This window comes from Ascaphus truei, chromosome 6 (assembly GCF_040206685.1).
Source record: "Ascaphus truei isolate aAscTru1 chromosome 6, aAscTru1.hap1, whole genome shotgun sequence".
Classification (NCBI taxonomy): Eukaryota; Metazoa; Chordata; class Amphibia; order Anura; family Ascaphidae; genus Ascaphus; species Ascaphus truei.
In genome coordinates this window covers 104,784,481-104,808,256 of record NC_134488.1, presented here as the reverse complement: position 1 = coordinate 104,808,256, position 23,776 = coordinate 104,784,481, and the positions used below count along the sequence as shown (strand labels likewise).

At 42.3% G+C, this 23,776-nt stretch overlaps 1 protein-coding gene across 4 annotated transcripts in view; it reads left to right on the top strand.

Moving 5' to 3' along the window:
* MYBPC2 (myosin binding protein C2) overlaps positions 1-23,776 on the top strand; it is a 74,321-nt gene that overhangs the window by 40,464 nt on the left and 10,081 nt on the right. For all 4 annotated transcript variants that reach the window (XM_075605533.1, XM_075605531.1, XM_075605532.1 and 1 more), the window contains 18 exons: positions 724-848; positions 1,525-1,630; positions 1,731-1,897; positions 2,103-2,268; positions 2,483-2,589; positions 3,908-3,937; positions 5,530-5,669; positions 7,196-7,355; positions 7,607-7,711; positions 7,987-8,175; positions 8,562-8,696; positions 9,620-9,787; positions 10,217-10,305; positions 10,592-10,787; positions 13,012-13,151; positions 13,676-13,835; positions 15,916-16,052; positions 21,938-22,124. In XM_075605533.1, the coding sequence (XP_075461648.1) occupies positions 724-848; positions 1,525-1,630; positions 1,731-1,897; positions 2,103-2,268; positions 2,483-2,589; positions 3,908-3,937; positions 5,530-5,669; positions 7,196-7,355; positions 7,607-7,711; positions 7,987-8,175; positions 8,562-8,696; positions 9,620-9,787; positions 10,217-10,305; positions 10,592-10,787; positions 13,012-13,151; positions 13,676-13,835; positions 15,916-16,052; positions 21,938-22,124 (2,507 nt within the window). The remainder of the gene's footprint in view (positions 1-723; positions 849-1,524; positions 1,631-1,730; positions 1,898-2,102; positions 2,269-2,482; positions 2,590-3,907; positions 3,938-5,529; positions 5,670-7,195; positions 7,356-7,606; positions 7,712-7,986; positions 8,176-8,561; positions 8,697-9,619; positions 9,788-10,216; positions 10,306-10,591; positions 10,788-13,011; positions 13,152-13,675; positions 13,836-15,915; positions 16,053-21,937; positions 22,125-23,776) is intronic.

Here is a 23,776-nt window from a genome sequence, read left to right as displayed (position 1 = left end):
AGTAAATGTTTGCCACGAACATGTGTGCCAGCTTGGCATCTCTCACATGTAGATATGTGCAAACTTTTCACAAAAGTTCAGCTTTATTGTGAAACAAATGGCAAGGTTCACCCAAAAATATTAGGACGTTCACATGACCAATGTGCAGGTATTTTTAATTCAACTTTTGAAATAATTCTAACCACAAAAGCAAAAATGGTGCTTCATTTCTAATTTCCAACACGTGGAGAGACACTTGCACACAAAAAGGACCACGCATGAGATAAGTGGGGCATACGCTAATATGCATATGCAAAGTATATTTAAATGTCTATATATCGTAGGCATCTCTCACACCACCTTTAGGTAAGATGGGATGTTACGTGACGCAGTGCTAACTTAACATGCCGTTAAGCCTGTGCTAATGAGATAACTAATGGCCATTGATTTTGCATACAATTAGCTTTGTGGATTTGCGTTAAACTCAAGGAACATAATGTCCGTTATAAATTTTGATGACAGAGCGTTATGAGCTTTGTAGATCTTGGGTCGGAGACTCAACACACACAAACTAATTTGACCACCTCTTTGCAATGCACATACAGAATATAAACAACCCCCTTTGCTAATCTAGAGACACACGATATGCATATCTATGAAATACGTTTATTACGGGACAGATAACTACATGCATATTTACATAAACGTGTTCTCACCACGCACTTATCTGCTCTCTCTCCACAGATACGTATTTGAGAATGTTGGCCTAAAAAGGATACTAACTATCAATAAATGCAACTTGGCAGATGATGCTACGTATGAGTGTGTGATTGGCGAGGAGAGAGCCTTCACAGAGTTGTTTGTCAAAGGTGAATTTAGAGGAGAATTGTGACTTATTGTAGCTGATTCTTAAGCATAGCTTAATACGGCTAATATGGGGAGCGTCTAAAAATATTTTTCAATACAGTTAGGTACTATTTATTTGATCAATTACAAGTGGCCTTTGTTAGCTACCATAACAATAAATCAAGCATTGGTGGGTGGTATTGAATGCTGTTATCTTGTGAATAGAGCATGATCTGAAAATACTTCCATTTCCTAAAAATTATTTGACACTCGCTGAGAAAACACTCACTGAGAAGACGCTCACTGAGAGGATGCTCACTGAGAGGATGCTCACTGAGAAGACGCTCACTGAGAGGACGCTCACTGAGAGGACGCTCACTGAGAGGACGCTCACTGAGAGGACGCTCACTGAGAGGACGCTCACTGAGGGGACGCTCACAGAGGGGACGCTCACAGAGGGGACGCTCACAGAGGGGACGCTCACAGAGGGGACGCTCACAGAGGGGACGCTCACAGAGGGGACGCTCACAGAGGGGACGCTCACAGAGGGGACGCTCACAGAGGGGACACTCACAGAGGGGACACTCACTGAGAGGACACTCACTGAGAGGACACTCACGATAGCTAGCTACTATATCTAACTCCCCAACAGAGACATGCCTTTCTAACCCATGTTACCTTGCTGCATCTTCTATTCAGAGCCTCCTGTTTTGATTACGAAGCCATTGGATGACCAACAAGTGTTTGTGGGAGAAAAAGTAGAATTAGAAGTGGAGGTAACAGAAGAAGGAGCGCACGTTATGTGGTTAGTTTTCTGCCTATATACTTACTTTGCGTGTTCACATTACAACAAAGAAATGTTGTTGGCTGATGTATGGACTTATCGTTGTTGCTTCTCTGACCAGGATGAAAGATGGGGTTGAGCTAACTCGTGAGGAGACATTCAAGTATCGTTTCAAGAAAGATGGGAAAAAGCACATTTTGATTATTAATGAAGCAACTAAGGAAGATGCTGGCCGCTATCAAGTGATAACCAATGGTGGAAAATGTGAGGCTGACCTTGTAGTGGAAGGTACCAGTGTATACAGCCTACTTTATGATGTGTGTATGAGCCTTTGTGCAACCTTACTTTCGTGGTCCTATTGTACTACCAACTTGCTCTGTCATCTTTCCTCAGCACTTTACAATGTTATGTCTGCTTGAATTCAGCCCTTATAATTTCTTTGCCTTCTGTACTATGATCTCGTGGTCTCATGTCTCTCTCTTGGTGCTTACAGAAAAGCAGTTAGAAGTGTTACAGGACATTGCTGACCTGACAGTGAAAGCAACTGACCAGGCCGTCTTTAAGTGTGAAGTGTCGGATGAGAAAGTAACTGGCAAGTGGTTAAAGAACGGCATTGAAATAAGACCCAGCAAACGTATCACCATGACGCACAAGGGCAGGTAAAAGTGAAAAGAATTAGTCTTGCACAATGTTGGCTGACAAAAGAACTGTTATCAGGTGTGTGTTGTATTACATGCATGAATTCTGTGTAGACAACAACCCGAAAAAAGGACGTTTACAAGGGCATCCTAGGTTGGTGTAAAATAACAGCTAAAAATAGGAGGGGTATTTATTGGGACGATAATCACATTAGGGACAATTGTTTAATTGCAGGATTCACAAGTTAGTGATTGATGATGTCAGACCAGAAGATGAAGCTGATTACACATTCGTCCCAGATGGATTTGCTTTGTATCTATCTGCCAAACTCAACTTCTTAGGTAATGTAACTAGTTCCTGATTACTAAAATTGCTCATCACTTGTACAGTATATGACCTGTTCTCATGAAGTCAAAAACAGTAACGCAGATATGGTACATCTCGTCTAACCTCAGTTTAAAAGGCGATCAAATGCGTATTGCAGACAGTAAGTTTGCAGTCATGTACAGTTGACAAACACATGTCTTCATGTACATGTCTATTATTATTATTATCCTTTATTTGTAAAGTGCCAACATATTCCTCAGCGCGGTACAATGGGGATACAGAGTGACATCAATTATATAAACAGAATGACATACAAGTAAGGACAGACAAGCGCAAGCGGATGCAGAAGGTAATGAGGGCCCTGTGTCAGAGAGCTTACACGCAACAGGGAATAAGGGGCAATGCTGAAACAGAAGGTCATTGTGGGATGGAGTATGCCTCAGGGTGGGAATGGTCCAGCCGCACCGCTGGATCCATTAAGATTTGGGGGTAAGGGTGTTAGGGGGTGTCCGATAGCATGAAGTTAGGTCTATGGGGGTTATTAATCAAACTGCGATAGTACAGATCTTGGCTCTATCGCACAGAATCTCCCATTTTCTTCAGTTGGAGTTTCCCTATTGACACTATTGCATTTGAATTAATATCCCCCAATTTGTCTGCTTCCCCCAATATACAAAAACAGTTTTCCTTAAAGGAGCAATCCAAGCGGCCTTCATTTTATTACTTGTTCTTACATAGCATTGAAGCCGGGAGTCTCGTAGCTGAACCCCATTTATTTCAGCTCTGAGAACCCTTGGTTCCCAAGATGTTACCTCCGTAGGGAGTGCCGGTATCCCAGTGGAGGTTAAAGCCCACGTGAGCCAATAGGAAGCCACACCGGATGAAGTCACAGCTTCCTATTGGCCCGCGGAAGCAGGAGATTTGAAAAGCCACCATTACATGAGCCACATAGCTGAGCGGCAACCTGCACCCACTACGAAGGTAATTATCTCGGGGAGCAATGGGCCCCTGGAGCTGAAATTAATAGGGTTCAGCTCCAGAGACCCCTTGCTTCAATGATGGGTATAAAATAATGGCCGCTTGGATTGCTGCTTTAATGGGGTCAACTGAAGCTAACCCACTTCAGTGGAGAACCTCTACATTCATTTGGAATTGTCCCCTAAGAGAAGCAGGGACACAGCATGTAATGAGTAGAGGAAAGCTTGCACTACTGTCTGCATTACAGGACTCAGGCCCTGGACAAGGGCGCTATATAAAGGTTATAAATAAATAAAATAGCAGAAATACAACAACTTGCTGATGCTATAATGCTTCTTTTTTCTTCTTTTGCAGAGATCAAAATTGACTATGTTCCTCGGCAAGGTAAGGCTTATTCAACCTAATCACTGGTGCTAAATTCAAACTGCAGCTCACAATCATTTCTTAATGTTTTGAATAAAAGTAACATACCTGCGGGATAATAGCAACGGTCACCAAACTAGGAGTTAGAAGGGATAAGAGACTCTGAATCATTAGAGTTTTGCATGCAAAAGTCCGGGCAACAAACGACTTGGGTTCATAATAAAGGGTTTTTAAGTACAGTATATAGGCAACCTTTTAAGTACAGTATATAGGTACCCTTTTAAGAACAGTATATAGGCACCCTTCATTTAAAGGCCAGTTCATTTAAATGTGCCATAAGGTGCCTTTTGCCTTAGCACTGGATGATACATATGGCCATTAATATGTAAATAAAGTTGAAGCATGAATGAGTATGTGCAAATGTCAGACGTGTTCAATTAAAATGTCTAAGATGTGTCTTGAGCAGTGAAAGACCTTTCCATGGGCAGACAAAACATTGCTATGGTGCAGCTTGTGTGTTGAATGATGGTCAGTTTTGGTCTACATCAGGGGTGGACAACCTTTTTTTTCCGGTGGGCCAATAAATGGGCAAACATTATTTGGTGGGCCACTCTCCTACTTATCCTATATATGGTTTAAATTAGTAGTTCTCTCTCTCTTCCCCCTCTGTCTCTCACTCCTCCTTACCCCCTTTCACTCTTCCTCTCTCTATCACCCCCTCTTCTCTTTCTCTTCCCCCTCAACCCCCCTTCTTACCATTTTCTCCCCTCGTCTCACTCTCCTCCCATCTCTCACTCACCACTCTCCTCCCATCCATTCCTTCCTCCTCTCAATCAATCCTCCTCCTCTCTCACTCAATCCCCCCTCTCTCACTCCCAATCCCTCCCAATTTCCTCCTCCCTCCCAATTTCCTCCTCCCTCACTATTCTACCTTCATTCCCAATTCCCCCTCACTTCCAATGACCCCCTCACTCACAATGAACCTCTCTCACAAAATTCCCCCCATTAATCATAAACCCCCTCACCCCAACGCCCACTCACTCTTTCTCACTCTCTCCACTCTTTTCATCCCTCACTCTCCCCCCTCACTCACCTCCCCCTCTCACTCTACCCCTCCCCCTCTCACTCTTCATCCCCCTGTTCACTCTTCCCCCCTTCTCCCCTTGGGTGGTGGGGCGAGGCCTCCGGTCCCGCTGGGAGCTCGCAGGTGGATATGAAAGTTGGACCCAGCTCCCGGCATGGGCAGGGTGTGGGCAAGGGGGGAGGCGTGAGGATGGAGAGCTGAGGAGTGGCTGGTCCCTGAGTATCATGTGGGACATTACACAGGTTGGCCACCCCTGGTCTAAACAATCCCAGTTTTAACTTACATTTTTTTGGGCTATACTTAAACGTAGTTAAACCTTTACTATTTTCTTCAGATACTAAAAATTGTTTGGTTTAATTCAGACCAAGTTTATGTATACAGAAGAACGCATCTTGTGCAAATGAGCATGCTGCAACTGCTGTAGACTGTAAAAGATGAGAAACATGATTTATTGCAAACATTAATGTACTGATATAAATGTAATTAAATATTTTGCAAAGTACTATAACTGTGTTTAATATTCCCCTAGAACCACCCAAAATCCACCTTGATTGCTCTGGTGGAGAACATACCAACACCATTGTTGTTGTGGCTGGTAACAAATTACGTTTTGATGTTCCAATCTCTGGAGAGCCTGCACCAACAGTAAAATGGTACAAGGGACCTATGGTATGCAGCCTTTCCTTTATATTTCCCTGAATTCTGCTGCTAGAATCACTTTAATATCTTCTAAATCTGTCTCAGCGTCTCTCCTGCTGAAATCCCTCTCCTGGCTTCCTATTAAATTCTGTATCACTTACAAAATTGTCCTCCTCGCTTTTAAGGTTTTACTCTCTTCTGTCCCTTCTTACATCTCAGCCCTAATTTCTCGCTATGCACCGTCCCGACTCTTGCGTTCCGCTCAAGGATGTCTTCTGTCTACCCCCTTTGTATCTAAAGCCCTTTCCAGCCTTAAACCTTTCTCACTGACTGCCCCACACCTCTGGAATGCCCTTATCCTCAATATCTGACCGGCACCCTCTGTCTCAAGGACCTTTCTAAAAACACACCTCCATAACGAAGCATATGGGTAGCCCCGTGGCTGATACTTGGCATTTCATATGCACTGACATTGACCCTTTCAGGAATACACTTATCAGAATACCCTCCTTCTGTCTGTGTAAGTTCTCCCCACTTAGATTGTAAGCTCTTTGGGGCAGAGAATCCGTTTCCTATTGTTTTATGTCTGAAGCACTTATTCCCATTATGTGTTATAATATTATGTACCTGGATGGCGCTATATAAATAAAGATATACATACATACATACATACACACTGTATGTCAAGCCAATGGGGGCTATGTACAAGGGGATGCAATGGATATTGTCGTAAAAGTAACTTTAAATATGCATCTCTAAACATTAGTGAATCTTGTACTTCTTTTTGCCCCATTTGCCTTACTTAGCTTGAGTTTTTAGGGCGTAGTTAATAGAGGAGTTTCCAGACGCACATATTATATATTAAGATATATAACATTCTGCATTTGTTTTTCTATTTCCAATTAATATACGTCAACATTTTCTGACTCTGCATAACCGCTAACGATCTGCATCAAATGCAAGTCATTTCTTAACAGCGGCACAGGCGCAGACAAGAACAAAAAGGTGCATCTAGTTTACTGTTTCCTTACCTTTACACAGGGGTGCTCAACTCCAGTCCTCAAGCCCCGCGCCCCCCAACAGGTAAGGTTTTCAGGATATCCCAGCTTCAGCACAGGTGACTGAGACTCTGATTGAGCCACCTGTGCTGAAGCAGGGACTGATTAAGCCACCTGTGCTGACCCAGGGATATCCTGAAAACCTGACCTGATGGGCAGGCTTGGGGACTGGAGTTGTCTCATGCCTTTACACATACTAGATCCAAAATGTTATGCAAACATCTTCAGCAGTAACATACTACTAAGGCATTCTGAGATTTGCTAATGAGCCAATATGAGTACATATACACTGTTTCAGGAACAATACTGACACCACGCCTCTGTCTTACCCCAATGGCGAAGTCCGGATAGGTAGCATGCCTACTACCTTCATCTTTGAACTATGCTTTTCTATCACTGCCTATTGTTCTTCCTCTTTTCAGCATGCTTCCAACTGTTTAAACTAGCCCCAGAAATTGTCTCCTTCCATTTACTTTTGTCTGTCTCTTTCTATAATAGGAGTTCACCGAAATTGAAGGACGAGTGCGCATTGAGGAAAAAAACGAGCTTAGCAGCTTTGTGATTGAAGGAGCGATGCGGGCTGATGAAGGGCATTATAACATTGTGGTGACCAACCCGTCTGGAGAGGACAAGGCCACTCTGATCATCAAAGTCGTGGGTAAGCAACTGGATGCTGCTATTATTATTATTATTATTATTATTATTATTGTCACATTAATGTATGCAATGGGAGTCTTCCACAAAAGTGGGAAAGTGCTCCTGGAAGGCCAATATTAGTACTGTGTGAAAGGAAGTATACTATTGAGTAAGAGGACTATTCCAAATACATAAATGGGCAAGTGTGAAGACCTTATGGGCTGTAGATGAGAGCTCACTGAGGGGTAATGTGCTCAATTTCAATCCTTTCAGATGTTCCTGATCCTCCAGAGAGCATCCGCATCACGAGTGTTGGTGAGGATTGGGCCAATGTTATTTGGGACCCACCACTCTATAATGGCGGAGACGCGATCACAGGTGAGCAAAATGTAAAACAAGTGCCAATCATAACAAGTACAGGAAGTTATTTTCACAAAACCAGATTGAGTGGCAAACAGTGATTTAGAAGCAGTCTGGTACATTGGTGGAATGTAGACCACAAAGACTTTCATTTTATAAGTGTGGGGTGATACATCACCACATGTGGTGCTAGCAAGGTAAGTTAAGAGGTGCAGTTTAATCCCAAATCAGCTTCTCTGAAGTGCTGCTGGGGTCAAGAAGGTAACATGTTTTTCTAAATGCTTTTTCTTTAGGATACCTCATAGAAAGGAAGAAGAAGGGCAGTCAACGATGGATGAAGATGAACTTTGAGGTTTTTGTGGAAACTACGTACCTGTCAACAAATATGATTGAGGGCATCATGTATGAAATTAGGATCTTTGCCGTAAATGGCATTGGCATTTCTCAACAAGCTAATATCTCCAAACCTTTCATGCCAATTGGTGAGTATTAAGTCTGCTGCTCTTACAAGCCACAAATTAGCCTTTCGTATCTCTTTAGCAATTATGTTAGGTCAAATATTATGGCTGCCTCATAGCAAAAATGAGTGGAATATCAGGGGATTGAATACATTGCTAGGCTCAGACCAGAACAGGCACTGAAAGCTATCGTTTCAAAGCAGAATTTGTACTGTGAGAATAAAACAGACCATCTGTTGATTGTATAGTGACATGTACAGTAGGGCAGCCTATTAAACATAAGGGCAGTAAGATAATGTATGTGAAACACCTTTTTTAAGCATAGTGAACCAGTGAACATGCCAAGTATTTTGTATAAGATAGACAATGATTTCAGTAAGAGGATCCACTGACCACATATTGTCTCTCAGCCCCCACCAGTGAGCCGCTGCACTTAATTGTTGAGGATGTGACAGACACGACCTGCACTTTGAAGTGGAGGCCACCTGATCGTATTGGAGCTGGAGGAATCGATGGGTACCTGATTGAGTACTGCGTAGATGGGAGTAAGTTGCTATGATATTTTGGGCACTGAAAATCCATAGGATGCTATCCACAACAACTAATTAACCAGTAATTGCTTTATGTTTGCTAGTGATTTCCTCTTTCATTCTGAAACCGGTAGATTTTTCTTAAAGCAATTAACAGGAATACAAAGATTGTACCGCACATGTATTAAATGTTCTTAGCCTATGTGCTCCTTCTTCATTATAAAAAAAATGGAGCGCCACATATCCCAGAGTGCTTTGCTGCTATGCAAGGATAGTTTTGTCTTTCATTGAAACAGCTATTGGCTCAACAGCTAAAGGACATGGAATGCTTCCCTCCTCTGGATTCCAGGCGCTGATCCGGACCCTGTGAACATACAGCACATGCAATCTCAATATTCTGTTGATTATATTATGGTTTAAATTTGAACCAATGTTTTACCGAGATTAAGAATCATTCTGTAACCTGAGACTCGTTGGTTATAATTTATAGTAAAAAAATGAATCTTCTTTGGCACAACATATGGAGTACTTCAGTATCAGATGATACCTTTTTTTTTAAATTTGGACTATCAGAGGAAGAGAGGAGGACTCTCTGAAGCTTGTCTTATAATATGAATTGTTCGTCCAAATAAAAAAGCTATCACCTAATACTGAAATACTCATTTACTCTGCACTACCACGGCTATTTCTATTTAGCTCAACATATTAAATGATGTAAATGCTCCAACTTCTAATTGACTCAGAGGTGATTTTTTATTAAACTTGCGATGGAAGCACTATCATCCGTTTCAATCAGTTTTCGTACGATTGTTCCCCCATCGGCACTATTGCAGTTGATTTACTAATTCCTAGAGTGAGTCTTCATTTCTTTCCAATGACTGCATTGCTATATTTCGTTATTTGCATTGACATTGCATTCTTTATCTGTATTTTTACAGCTGATGTATGGGTGGAGGGCAACACAGAGCTGGTAGAAAGGTGCGGTTATACTGTGAAAGGTCTACCCACGGGGGAAAAGCTCTCTTTCCGGGTGCGCTCTGTAAATATTGCTGGGAAGAGTGAGCCAGCCGTCCTGTCCCAGTCAGTTACTATCCGGGAGATTGTGCGTAAGTCACCCTATTTTATTTCATGCTCCTAGCACTAAAAGGGTCAATCCCATCCATAAAGGCTTTTATTAACATATATCCCAGGGTGGTCTTCATTATCATAAAAGAACCATACCTTTTTTTTTTATTAGATATTTTGTGATTTATTTTTTTAAAGCACTAATTCAATTTCTAGTGCCCTAGAATAAATAAAACAGAAACCTCTGCATCCCAATTTTTTCTTGTAGACTTGTTTGTTTATGTCGACTTATCTTATTTCTTACTTAACTGTCCCTTCTTCCAATTTTTGTTACTGTATCGTGCTCTAGGGTAAATAAATATGTGTGTGTCTAAATCAAACAGGTTAACTACTGAAGAGTTTTCCTGTCGTTCATAATTCATAATTATATTTTTCTGCAAATGTAATCTTGTATTTCTTTTACTTTATAGAACAGCCCAAGATCCGTTTACCCCGGCACCTCAGGCAGACCTACATTAAAAAAGTAGGGGAGCAAGTGAACCTAGTAATCCCCTTCCAGGTAAGACGTCAAGTGGACATATAATTATTGAAATATTTACCGGGAAATACAGGAGAACTTGAGGTATACATCTTGTTTCCAAGTGAACCCTGGGGATGAATAGGGAGATAAAGTAATTTTCCCAAACCCTAACTACTACACCTCACCTCCTGATATTCCATCATTTTGCATAGGCAACTGTGACAACATACATTACCACTCACATGGGTTATCGTCCAAGGATGGTCCTGAGGAAGAGCTACATGGAACAAACATGGCTTATTTGTTTTGCTATTCAAATTTACAGGGAAAACCAAGACCAAAGGTTTCATGGACAAAAGAGGGGCAGCCTTTGGACCCCAAGCAAGTCAGCATCAGAACTACTGAGGTGGACACCATCCTCTTTATAAGATCCGCTGAAAGAGGACACTCAGGGAAATATGAGCTCGGTGTTCAGATTGAAAACATGGTGGATATAGCGACAATAAACATTCGCATTGTGGGTAAGTTATTGCAGCTCAATACCCGAGAGGACGACGAGCTTTATAGACATTCTTTGGATGTCTCCGTAGCAAAAGCATCAGCCCCACAGTTTTTTTGGGAATCTTGACAATGCTAAAAATACAAATGTATTTATTATCTCCTTATTTACAGAAAATTCCTTTCCTATAATGTTATAATTACGACCCCTGAGAGACCTTTGGACAACACCTGTGCACAAAAAAGAATGTTACTAGAGTCTCAAGTGACTGAAATACCTCCCCAAACGCACCTTTATATTATACGCAGAGAGATACCTGTGCACAGAAAGGGGCACACCTGATATATATGCTAATTGGAGTAATTTAAATATACTTTGCATATCGATAGTAGTATACAACTTAGGTATCTATGTTAATGAGATATACAACCGCCATTGTCTTTGCATAGAATTAGCTCTGTGGATATGCGTCACCCTCAGGGAAAATAACGTCCGTTAATGATTTTAATAAAGGTCCGTTACTAGCACTGAGATAACAGACCTCGGGGGAGCAGGGCACAAGTCCTTGTACTGTATTCTTTGTGAAGCGCTGAGTACACTTTTGGCGCTATATAAATAACGACATACAATTGTATGCTTTAGAGTAACACACGCTTTGTGTCCACTTAGTGTTGGTAACAATAAGAACCTATTTGGTTTAGAAGTTTGTTATTTGGATTCGAGAGGAAACTGAAGTTGGTAACTACTCATAGAAGCCGAGTGCATTCTATTAATTACAAATCCTACAAACAACTTCAAATTAAAAATGAAAAACACTTGAGTTCCTACCACAAATGTCCATTATCTCCCTAATAACTTCAATTGGTTTGGTCTATTTTATTTGTTGTGTCTAACTAATATATTTTCTAAAAGTTGCGTTTGATTTCATTGGACAAATCTCATTAGTGGATCATAGAAAGGAAGTTACATTTGCGTAGTGATAAAACAGCTGCCCCGTCTCACTTTACATTTAGGCAACGGGAAATTCTAACATTGTCTACACACCTCTTCTTTGTTGCGGATTCATTACCCTAAAAGCTGTGTATAGCCATAAATGGAAAACCGCTTCAAGTAGAAATATTACTACTTACCCTGAAAGGTGTAACTGCTTGATATTGTATATTTCAATCTATATGGAATCCTTATTTTCTCCGCTGACACTTAATTAATAATAATAATTGCATGTTCTTGTATAGCGCTGCTAGTTTTACGTAGCGCTTTACAGAGACATTTTGGAGGCACAGGGCCCTGCCCAGTGCAGTTTACAATCTATGTTTTTGGTGCCTGAGGCCCCTCATACTGCAAATTGTATATAATCTCTGACTTCCCGTACAACTGCCCACATACCGGAAGAAGAACCCTGCAAGGTTCTAAAGCTCGTATAATACAAAATGCCAATAGATGGTTTCACACTACCTATTCTTTCCTTTTTATTCACGATCATTGAAACAAATATAATTTTCCAGCAGTAAAAATAAATTTGTCTGGGGTTTCAAAACCCAGGAATGACCAAAGACAGCTCGTTTGTGGTGTATTCATGTACTATAGTCAGCCTAAAGTTTCAGATCTATCTTCATTATGCTGTCTGCTGCATGAGCAATCAGTCAAAGTTCACATGGAGAGAGGCATATCTCCATAGATCATGTTCCTTTATTTCAACTATATTTAACTCTCCCTGCTGGAGGACTTCCAGCCATGGCTGCCTAACCCCAGCTCGATCTCTACAGAATGCAAGAGAAGGTTTATTTTAATCCCTTCTAATTCTGAGTTGAAAGTGTGAATTTACAGGTCCTGAATTGGTCATGAAAGTGCTCCTGCTCTCATGTGAAGTTGGCAGGGTCTCAGAGGGCTGGTGCAACTCCTTAGACTGGTTTGGTTTCATAGGCTATTGTCTGGCTGCCAAGAAATGTATAATAATGTAGAAGTGCACCATACGGTAAACAGCACCCCTTACTGTACATTAATAACCCTCTGTGCTGATGAGCTTTTACCTGATCAATTAGACTGAACAGAAAACGACATCTGCCCTTAACTAATTAATGTTCATATATTGAAAATTCCCTGCACATCATCACTTGCCAATGTCACAAGCTCTCACCCCTCATTTTATACCAGCTTGTTTATCCAGGACCAATACGTTCCTACAATTCTTCACTGTTTGATGCAACTTTGGTCTTGTCCTGAAGTATTTAATGTTTGTTTCCCAGAAAAACCTGGCCCGCCTCAGGGTGTGGCGGTCAAGGAGGTGTGGGGATTTAATGCTCTGGTGGAGTGGCAGGTCCCTAAGGACAATGGAAACTCGGAGATCACTGGCTACACCATCCAAAAGGCAGACAAGAAGACAATGGTGAGTTAACCGATATGACTTGTTGGAAAATACTTTCTTCTTGCTCCAGTTTTGCTTTATTAGTAGCTGATCCACAGTTTGGCAAGCTCGCCTAGTGATGTCAAACCGCATAGTTTCTATGGTAGAGGTCATAGACAAGGTCACACCCCATCATATGATACCAAAAGTACAAAAGCACATCCCTCTTGATCATCAACTTTTCTTACGTGCAATGCGGTTTAAAAGCATGCAGTACACACACAATGAACCATTTCTTATCTCCTAATGCTATTCAACAACATAATTCAATGTACATCAATTACATATCCCCTCCCAAACCATCATATTACAAATTGTATATAATCTCTGACTTGCTGTACAACTGCCCACATACCTGAAGAAGAACCCTGATCATCTTGTGAGACATGGGGAGTGTTTATTGTGGCATATTACTTATCCTTTGGGAATTGCCAGTAATGTGAATAGTGCCATATGACTTTGCATGTCTGACTTTACTCCATTATCCACTTTAAATGCACTTTTAGGAGTGGTTCACGGTTTATGAGCACAACCGCCTCACCCGCTGTACCATCTCTGACCTTATCATGGGTAACGAATACTTCTTCAGAGTCTTCAGTGAGAACATCTGTGGCCTCAGTGAGAATCCAGGGCTTTCCAAGAACACAGCCATTATCCAGAAAACAGGTGAGGTGCAGAATACCTGTGACCCAGTGTTTCTCACCAAGGGTGACGTAAAACCATTGTGTGTCATGACCCTCTTTCAAGGGTGCCGCAGCCCCGGAGGAAAGTCTCTGCTGGCTGCTCATCGAGCACTTCCCGCACTGCCTGGAGATATAAAGGCTGCGATACGCCTCTCCTCTCTCAGTACGGCACAGAGGAGAGAGAGAAGCCTCTACGGCAGAAGCCAGGGTGCAACCGAGCGCGCTGGCGCCTGAGTGCCATTACGTCAGGTGCCCAGGTTGCCGGGGCGATTCCTGGCCAACTAGTTGTGCACATGGGGTGGCGTGTCGGGGGTGCAGCTATAATGTCATGGCCAGCGATCGGGCAAAATCAAATTGATTTGTCTCACCAAGCAGCTGAGCACTGTGCGCTCACAGGCCCGTGCACGCTGGTCAAACACATTGTTGCAATGTGTTTGATCATGCTGAGCATGAGTGCGCATGCACGCGCGCTCTCAGCCTGGACGAGCCCTACGGCAGCGCATGGCGCACTCACGGAGAAGCTGACATGTTTTAGTTGCATGGGTCGGAACAGGGAAGGAGTCAGGGCAGTATGTGGAGAGGACAGTGCGATGTCTTTGTGTGAGGAGGAAGAAGGCGATTAGTGCTTTGCGTGGGGTAAGAGAAGATATGTGTAAGTAATAGAAGGTGGGGTGAATGCAGTGTTTATAATTATGATAGAGCGTGATTGTGCTGTGTGAGAATGGGGGATAAATGTGGAGGGCATGTTGAATAAAAAAATGAGTATGATGTTAAGAAAAGAGTGGGTGAGTGTGGGGTTTGTGCTTACCAGGGGGGCAAGTGTTATGCATGTAAACGAGGGGGGGTAGGATAAGTAAGGTCTGAACGCCAGGGGTTCCCCAAGATTTAAAAAATCCTACAAGGGTGACCCTTCTCTGAGAACTACTGCTGTAATCTAGTTGTTTGAGTTACTTTCTTTTAAACTGTTATACAAATCCAAAAAGGAGACCCAAAAGGAGATCCATTCATGTATGGATGTATGTATGTATGTATGGATGTATTTTTTGTTTCCTTTCTTGTCAGTCTATACTCAGTTTATACTCATTATGTACTATAACAAAGCTGCACCAACGCACAAAACAATTCTATTTGTCTTCATATGCTTCATTCCTATGGGTAGTGGAAAATGGTATATATGGATACAATATCATATGCAAAATAGAGATGGGCGAACCTTTTACAGCGAATGTGGGAGTTTTCAGCCACAAAGATCCACGACTGATAGCCAGGGTGTGCTCAAAGCTGTGACCATGCAGCAAGCTTAAGCCTATAGGGAACCATGTTAAAAATGGTTTTTGAGGCAAAAAGTAACACTGTGTACTCATTTGCATGTCATTTCCCAGAATCCCTTGCTGCAGTGGAAGTGCTGTATGCTGGGTGATAATGGGGAAAGGCGGGGTTGCAGACCTGCCTAAGACATGCAGATGAGCATACAGTTGTATTTGCATATATATATATATATATATATATATATATATATATATACACATGAAATTCAGTCAGCACACTGTAGTTGAAAATGTTGTAATAGCAGATGCTAGTCCCATAGAGAGTAAATATGATACGAACCAATCCAAAGACCAGTAAAGAGACAGCAGACCGCACGGGGTTAATCCAAAAGTCTATATTCACAACATGAAATACACGTAAGCCGTGTGGATTGGTCTTTGGATTGGTTCGTATCATATATATATATATATGTATGTATGTATGTATGTATGTATGTATGTATGTATATGTATATATATATGTATGTATGTGTGTGCTCCTGTTTTTGCACAGGTGCCTCTCCACATATTGTTTGAAGGGGGGTACATATAAAGATATAGATATATATATAGTACTTGGGACTCTACTAAAATAGGAACCCCCTCAGGTCAGGCGTTATTTTAACACCTCAGTGATTGAATTTGCCCTGTCGCTAATACTTGTGAAGAAACAAAAGGTCTAGCTGGAAGAGAATAGGCTCTGCTTACAACACGGGACTTATGTTCATTGCTGTGATGTTATTATTTTCTTCACAGGCTTAATCCATAAACCTTTGGACTACAAAGAGCGTGATGTCAGCATGGCTCCTAAATTCCTTACCCCTCTGGTAGATCGTACTGTTGTGGCTGGGTACAGTACAGCCTTGAACTGTGCTGTCAGAGGTCATCCAAAGGTATGCAACTATATCTTGTGGGAAATCAAAGGACTCTATCACATCTTTCTACAATGGATAATATATATTTTTAAAGTGAATGGGTTTTTCAAAGCACCGTGCCATGCTTGTTGCACTATAGGTGAAACCATTGTTATTTTTATCCTAAATCCCTTTTTAAAAAAATTGTTTTTTTTGTCTTACAACTATATAAAATATTTTCTTATCTAATTTTAAAGAAAACCAATTGGTTGAGGTATCCCACTTAGGCCCAGGTCCACAAAACGGTGCTAATCTTTAGCATGCTTCTCCTCCCGTTTATATGAAGACACGTTTTCACCTTTTTACGCTAATGTGAACCTCATTTTTAATGTGAGCATTGATATTTGATACCGTGGACCTCCCTCTTCTCCTTCACATTCTCTATACTCTTGGTATTCGTAACAAAACTCTATCCTGGATCTCCTCTTACCTCTCCCATCGTACTTTCAGTGTCTCTTCTGCTAACACCACTTCTATCAATCTCTCTGTGGGGTACCCCAGGGCTCTGCTCTGGGACCTCTTCTCTTTCTCTTTTCCTCTTTTGGGACCTCACACTCTCTCTAGGTGACCTAATCACATTTCTTGGGTTTAAATATCACCTCTATGCTGACGACACACAAATTTACTTTTCAACCCTTGACCTTACACCTGCTGTACAGACCAAAGTTTCTGAATGTCTCTCTGGGATATCATCCTGGATGGTCATCCGCCGACTTAAACTTAACATGACAAAAACAGAGCTCCTTATACTTCCTCCTAAACCTGGCCCTACTACCTCCTTCCACATTACTGTTGGAAGTACCATAATTCACCCAGTAGCCCAAGCACGCTGCCTAGGGGTCACACTCGTCTCCTCTCTCACATTCTCCCCTCACATTCAAAACGTATCAAAAACCTATCGCTTTTTCCTCTGCAATATTACCACGATACGCCCTTTCCTCTGTTGCACGACTGCTAAAACTCTGACTCAGGCCCTCACTCTCTCCCGTCTCAATTACTGTAATCTCCTGCTGTTTGGCCTTCCTGCCTCTCACCTGTCCCCCCTACAATCTATCCTTAACGCTGCTGCAGAATAACTCTACTCTTTCCTAAATCTGTCTCAGCATCTACCCTGCTGAAATCACTCCTTCCTATCAAATCTCGCACTCCATTGTCCTCCTCACTTTTAAAGCTTTACACTCTTCTGCCCTTCCTTACATCTCAGCCCTAATTTCTTGCTATGCACCACCCCGACTCTTGCGTTCTGCTCAAGGATGTTTTCTCTCTACCTCCTTTGTATCTAAAGCCCTCTCCCGCCTTTAAACCTTTCTCACTGACTGCCCCACACCCATGGAATGCCCTTCCCCTCAATACCCGACTAGCCCCCTCTCTATTCACCTTAAGACACACCTGCTTAAAGAAGCATATGATTAGCACCGTGGCTATTACTATACACACGATACATAAAGCTTGGCCCCCTGCAGACACACTTACCAGAACGCCCTCCTACTGTCTCTGTATGTTCTTCCTACCTACCAATTATATGCTAAGCTCTTCGGAGCAGGGACTCCTGTTCTACAATGTTACTTTTATGTATGAAGCACTTATTCCCATGACCTGTTATTTGTTATTTATATGATTGTCATGTGTTACTACTGTGAAGCGCTATGTACAGTAATGGTGCTATATAAATAAAGACATAAATATATATACATACATACATTGAAGATAACTAAGCTGCCAACATTTCAACCACAAACGCAAGCTTTTTATGAGTGTGCTTTCACAGTCAGATGGTTACATGCAAAAGTATACTTCCAATAAGTACTTCATTATCTATTCGAATATAGTGCTCACTAAACTCTATTGTGGCTGTAATAGGCCGGTCTGTAAGTAAAAACAGGAAAATACTTCCCAAAAAAGCTGGCAGTCATCTTTATATTTCCTGCAAGTCCCAAAGCATTGGAAGTCATAGTGGACATAACTCGTAAAGATTGTTTTATGTGTGTAAGCAAATGCTTTTATGAGTTTCCCTGCTAGATGTAGTATGGGAGAAGGACAATTAAAAGCAGCGTGTTGTACTTTCAGGAATTGGATATTCTCCAGAATAGAGCAGGAGCATCATGCAGAGTCCTCTGCACACAGATAATACATACTGTATAACAAACAGTGGTGTTACAGAATAAAGTAGAGAATTGGCTCTGGATACACAGTTTTGGGCCAGGTCGGGGCTCAATGGGCTTTAATATTGTTCCTTTCTTGTTTACCATATATACTTTAAAGCAGGGGTGGTCAACTCCAGTCCTCAGGGGCAACCAACAGGTAAGGTTTTAGGGATATCCCTGCTTCAGCATAGGTGGCTCAATCAGTGCCATTGATTGAGCCACCTGTGCTGAAGCAGGGATATCCCTAATATACAAGCTAGAAGAAAAAGATTCCCATAAATGAGAGCAGTCAATTCCTATAATGTCATGAAACAGTGTGGAGTATTATGAATAAAGTTACAAACAGCCAGTTTCATTAGGAGCTATGCTCAAACGTAAAATGAAGGGTATTAGAGTGTTTGATGCAAGAAACAAACGTGTATGGTATTCTGTTAATGCCCCAAAACACGTTAATGAGGCCTTCTTAATTGCATGTGAATATTAAAACATAGAAAAGGATGTATACCAAAGGAGGTACACTGAAGGATCCCCTTGCAGGCGCACCGCAGACCTTTATAGTATAGACGGTCAGGGGTGGATGTAGTAAATAGAATAAACTTTATTTAATAACAATGTAGATGTGTAGTTAAAACAGTATATAGTGCAGTTCCATATACTTAAATAAAAGATAGACAGTGACGTCTATACTGCTCCACCAAGCGTCTCGCTGAGCTCCTGGGCTCTGGTAAATGTAGTATCGTAACTACACAGGGTACCTATTGTCCTTCAAGTCACATGTTCCGTGGTAAAGGTAAGTATACGTGATGATATGTTAACATACACGGTACGATCACTTATGATAGTTCCCCTTGGTCTCTACTAGGTGTGTAGAGTGGATAATGGGGTATCCAAACGTCAGTAAGGCTGCTGGCTGTAGCGGTATTACACAGGGAAAAATCACACACACTTAGGCGAAGGTTGGTGAGCTGTCAGTAGCGCATGTGTAGCGCGATGTGCTGTGGTAATTCGTGCAATTTGGCCAGAAAAGGAGTGTAGATAAAGCCCTGTGGAGGCGCTTACTGCATAATTAACACAGTAGTGTAGGCTAATAGTAGATGCTAGCCAGAAAGCAAGTACTGCCCTGCGTCAGTACTAACACCTCTTTAATTGGGTGTAACAATTCGATGCTGCTATATAGGAGAGCTGGGCTCTCAGAGAGCTGCTAGAGATAGCTGACAGAGTTAGTTAAAAAGTCGGCAAAAAGACCCGACATGCTGCATGTTTCGTCACTTCCTGTGACTTCGCCTAAGTGTGTGTGATTTTTCCCTGTGTAATACCGCTACAGCCAGCAGCCTTACTGACGTTTGGATTTTACTTTACCCTACTCAATACAGCTGTAATCGTGTCCTTAACTACTTCCAATATTATCGCTTTACACACCGTTCACCACTAGCATAGCCCCCGTTCTGGCGCATGCGCATTCTGCACCCAATAGGGTATTACCAGAGCACCCAGTAGCTCCGTCTGTGACGCATGCGCAGTTCGTACCATACGAGGATTTTAGGCGTGTGGCCTCCTGGTATTTAAACATTGGATAATGATATACATCAATGTCCTATACTACCATTAAACTTAGCACAATATACCAAGTGTTTTATGTGCCCACCACCTACCTCTGAACTAGTCGCCGAGAACAGACAGGATAGAGTCCAGCTTCGGCGCATGCGCAGCCCATGTCCACGAGAATATCTCAGGGACATACTGAGTACCGCGTACGACGTATGCGCGGTCCACACACTCCGTGGGTATGCTATATGGACACAGTGTGAATGCTTATTGAGTTACCTAGGGAAGCAGTACTGTTGACATAACATTGCCCTCTCTATAAAGCTATATTAGGAGCACTAACACCTATATGTCTATGATTGTATACGTGACAGGTCTAATACATAGTCAGGGTCACTAAGCACCACCTCGGTCTACAGGCAATATTCCAACCAACAAAATACGATATTCAAGATCTTGGAGAATCAGCCCCTGTTTCAGCACACTGATCACTTGACAAACCGTCCTATAAAAACACAGTTCAAGGTGTATGTTACTCCTATGCATAGACACAGCTGTCCAAATACAAATTACCTTGATCACATACCCCATTATCCACTCTACACACCTAGTAGAGACCAAGGGGAACTATCATAAGTGATCGTACCGTGTATGTTAACATATCATCACGTATACTTACCTTTACCACGGAACATGTGACTTGAAGAACAATAGGTACCCTGTGTAGTTACGATACTACATTTACCAGAGCCCAGGAGCTCAGCGAGACGCTTGGTGGAGCAGTATAGACGTCACTGTCTATCTTTTATTTAAGTATATGGAACTGCACTATATACTGTTTTAACTACACATCTACATTGTTATTAAATAAAGTTTATTCTATTTACTACATCCACCCCTGACCGTCTATACTATAAAGGTCTGCGGTGCGCCTACAAGGGGATCCTTCAGTGTACCTCCTTTAGTATACATCCTTTTCTATTCTGTACATCCCTAGGCAGCACGCATTCACCAACAAGGGGTTAGAGCGAGGTCTCTTTCTAGAATATTAAAACATACCTGGTAATCAGATCATTTGAATGTCTGTGTGTTTCCCGCTGTACTAAGTATGGAGTCACTAGTTGTGGTTTCCAGAGGATACAGTTGTTGCAATGTAGTTTGCTCTCTGATAAATGTTGTTACTTAATAGTAACCATGTTGCCAGTGCCTGTTCAAAGCTGATGGTACAATTAATTGCAGGTTAATAGGATTCCTCTGAGGTATAGGGAATTAGCCAGTCTCTGCAGCAGGTAAGTATACTGATGTGGTCTAGTTATATACTGCAGATATACCACAAAGCGCCTGGTAATGGCGCTACCCACAAAGGATAATTACCACTTTGATGGCGACAGTTATCTGGCAACAATGTTAGCCGTCTGAGGTACTTATTATGGCAGTGAGAATATATTTAGTATGGAGCAGAGAAGCCAGTATGCGTATCGCTATATTCAATGCTGCATACTCCTTGTGACCTCCATAGGGCCAGTAAGACCCCTGCTAGGCTAAATGGTCAATGCCTATCAGAATAATATAATATGGAGTCTGAACTAATAGAGAGACTTTTCATTTGGCATAAGTAATCGGACAGGCAGCCCAATAGAAGAACCACTGGAGCCGCAGACCTGATCAGCAGCGAAGGTACACAGTCAGAGTTTTAAACCATCTAAGTTAAGTGTGTGCCTCCGGATAGCAGGAAAAGTAGAGAGCTTAAAATCAGAAGTTAAAAACGTGTCTGTAAATGCATACTCTATGCAGGTAGGCTGATCACGGCACTGACTGCCATAATCATACATGCTTCCCTAAGTGACGTCATAGAGTAGGACGTCGCAGAATGACGACGTACGTTTTGCTACAGCTTTTTCAAAGGCAATATCCCTAATCCCTGACCTTTTGGTGGCCCCTGAGGACTGGAGTTGGCCACCCCTGCTTTAAAGACAACATTTAGTAGACAAAAACTGACCTACCCACTTCTTTTTAGGGCTGATTCCTATAGAGGTTCAGACAAACCAATGAAGTATATATGTGTTTTGTACAACACAGGTGTGCACTAAAACCGATGGTGCCAAATACAGATATTCTTCTGCTCTTTATCTTGCAGCCTAGAGTTGTCTGGATGAAAAACAAAATGGAGATCAGCCTAGAGTTGTCTGGATGAAAAACAAAATGGAGATCAGGGATGACCCCAAGTTCCTCATGAAGCATAACCAAGGTGTCCTCACCCTGAATATCCGCAAACCCAGCCCCTTTGATGGCGGCACCTACACCTGTAAGGCTGTCAATGAGCTGGGGGAAGCGGAGGTGGACTGCAGATTGGAAGTCAGAGGTGACAATTCTTTTCTCTCCTTATGTAGTAACAGAGGAGGGAGAGGGAGTAGGGGTATGATACCTTTTATTGGACCAACAAGTAGTTTAAATGTTACCAGCTTTCCAACCTCTCAGGGCCCTTAATCGTGTGGACGATTTAGTTAGAAGATGGGGTTCCTTACTCTGCCTTCGCAGGCCAGCAGGGGCTGCCCTGAGGAGTCAGTCAAAGGCCTGGGGTTGCAGTCAGTCGAGGACCTGCTGAATTGGGGTGAGTCTGGGGAGTCAGTTAGGGATCCAGGGAGTCAGTCATGGGCCTGGGAAGCTAGAGTGGGAACTCAGGGACCTTCAGAGCCAGGGCAAGGGGCGTCAGTGAGGGGCCTGGGAAGCTAGTCTGGGAACTCAGGGACCTTCAGAGCCAGGGCAAAGGGAGTCAGTGAGGGGCCTGGGAAGCTAGTCTGGGAACTCGGGGACCTTCTGAGCCAGGGCAAGGGGAGTCAGTGAGAGACCTCAGGAGTCAATAGGGAAGGGCCATGCTGAATCTGGGCAGAAGCCTGTGGAGTCAGTCGGCTGTGGTCCTGCTGTGTCAAGCGTTGGGACCTGGGGAGTCATTCGGAGGAAAGAAGGGTCCTGGGGGAGGTTGTTGAGGTGGCGGTAGAGGGCCCACGTTTTTCCCGTATGTCCGGCAGACGAAGGGCCCTGGCCACTCAGAGGTCCAACCTTCTGATTCGGTCGTCGTGACCCCCTCAGCTGCCGGGCCTGAGCTGTACCAGCATTCCTCCCCCTGATGGCGGCCCTGGGAGTGGTTATATGAACAAAATTCCCATATTACAATTGGATATATCAGATTTTGATTTATAGGCTGTCAACGTTCCTCTCTTACTGTATATGTGTCCAAAAGATCAGCCATGACTGTGGTGGCATAATCCTTTTCTTATCAAATGCTGCTTAACTGAAACTAATGCAAACATACTAAATAATAAACGTTTGATGTGAAAGTGCATTGTTTGGGAGCTAGATACACAACCCCTAGGTGGCAACTTTCTACTCAGGTTTAAAATCAATCAGGTTAATTATTTAGGGTTTAGCTATTTGTGATAATTTACTAGATAGATTAAAAAACAAATACATATACCATTGTAAAATGTACATTCCTTTATATAAACTTTGCATGTAAACATAACATATGACATCAATTGCATAAAAGAGCACCATTGTGATCACTGATATCATATCTAGGAAAATGATTTGATAAGCACACAAACTGCAATTAATTCCTACATCTATACAACAGCATTGTTCCATGATAACGGAGTGTAACTTATAAGGTGCCTTGCTTTCGTGAGATGTGTGATGAGTGACGCTCCGCTACTGTCTCCCGGCAGCAAAATGAATGAAACACTTTTACAAAAAAAAACCCCCAAAAGAACACCAGATTTATCAAACCAGAGAATGAAAATGAATCGCAATCACATGGGTTTTAAGTTTCTTTGTGTTTTGGCACTTGGTCTGTAGCATGTCGACTTTAACAAATAGCCACACTTGAACACCAAGCAGCAATACCACATTCCCCCTTTTTTTTTCTTCGTATGTTTATATGTAAAGCATGTGGCAATATATAATTCTACATTCTTACCTAAACGATACATCGTTTGGTGCTCCTGGTATACATCT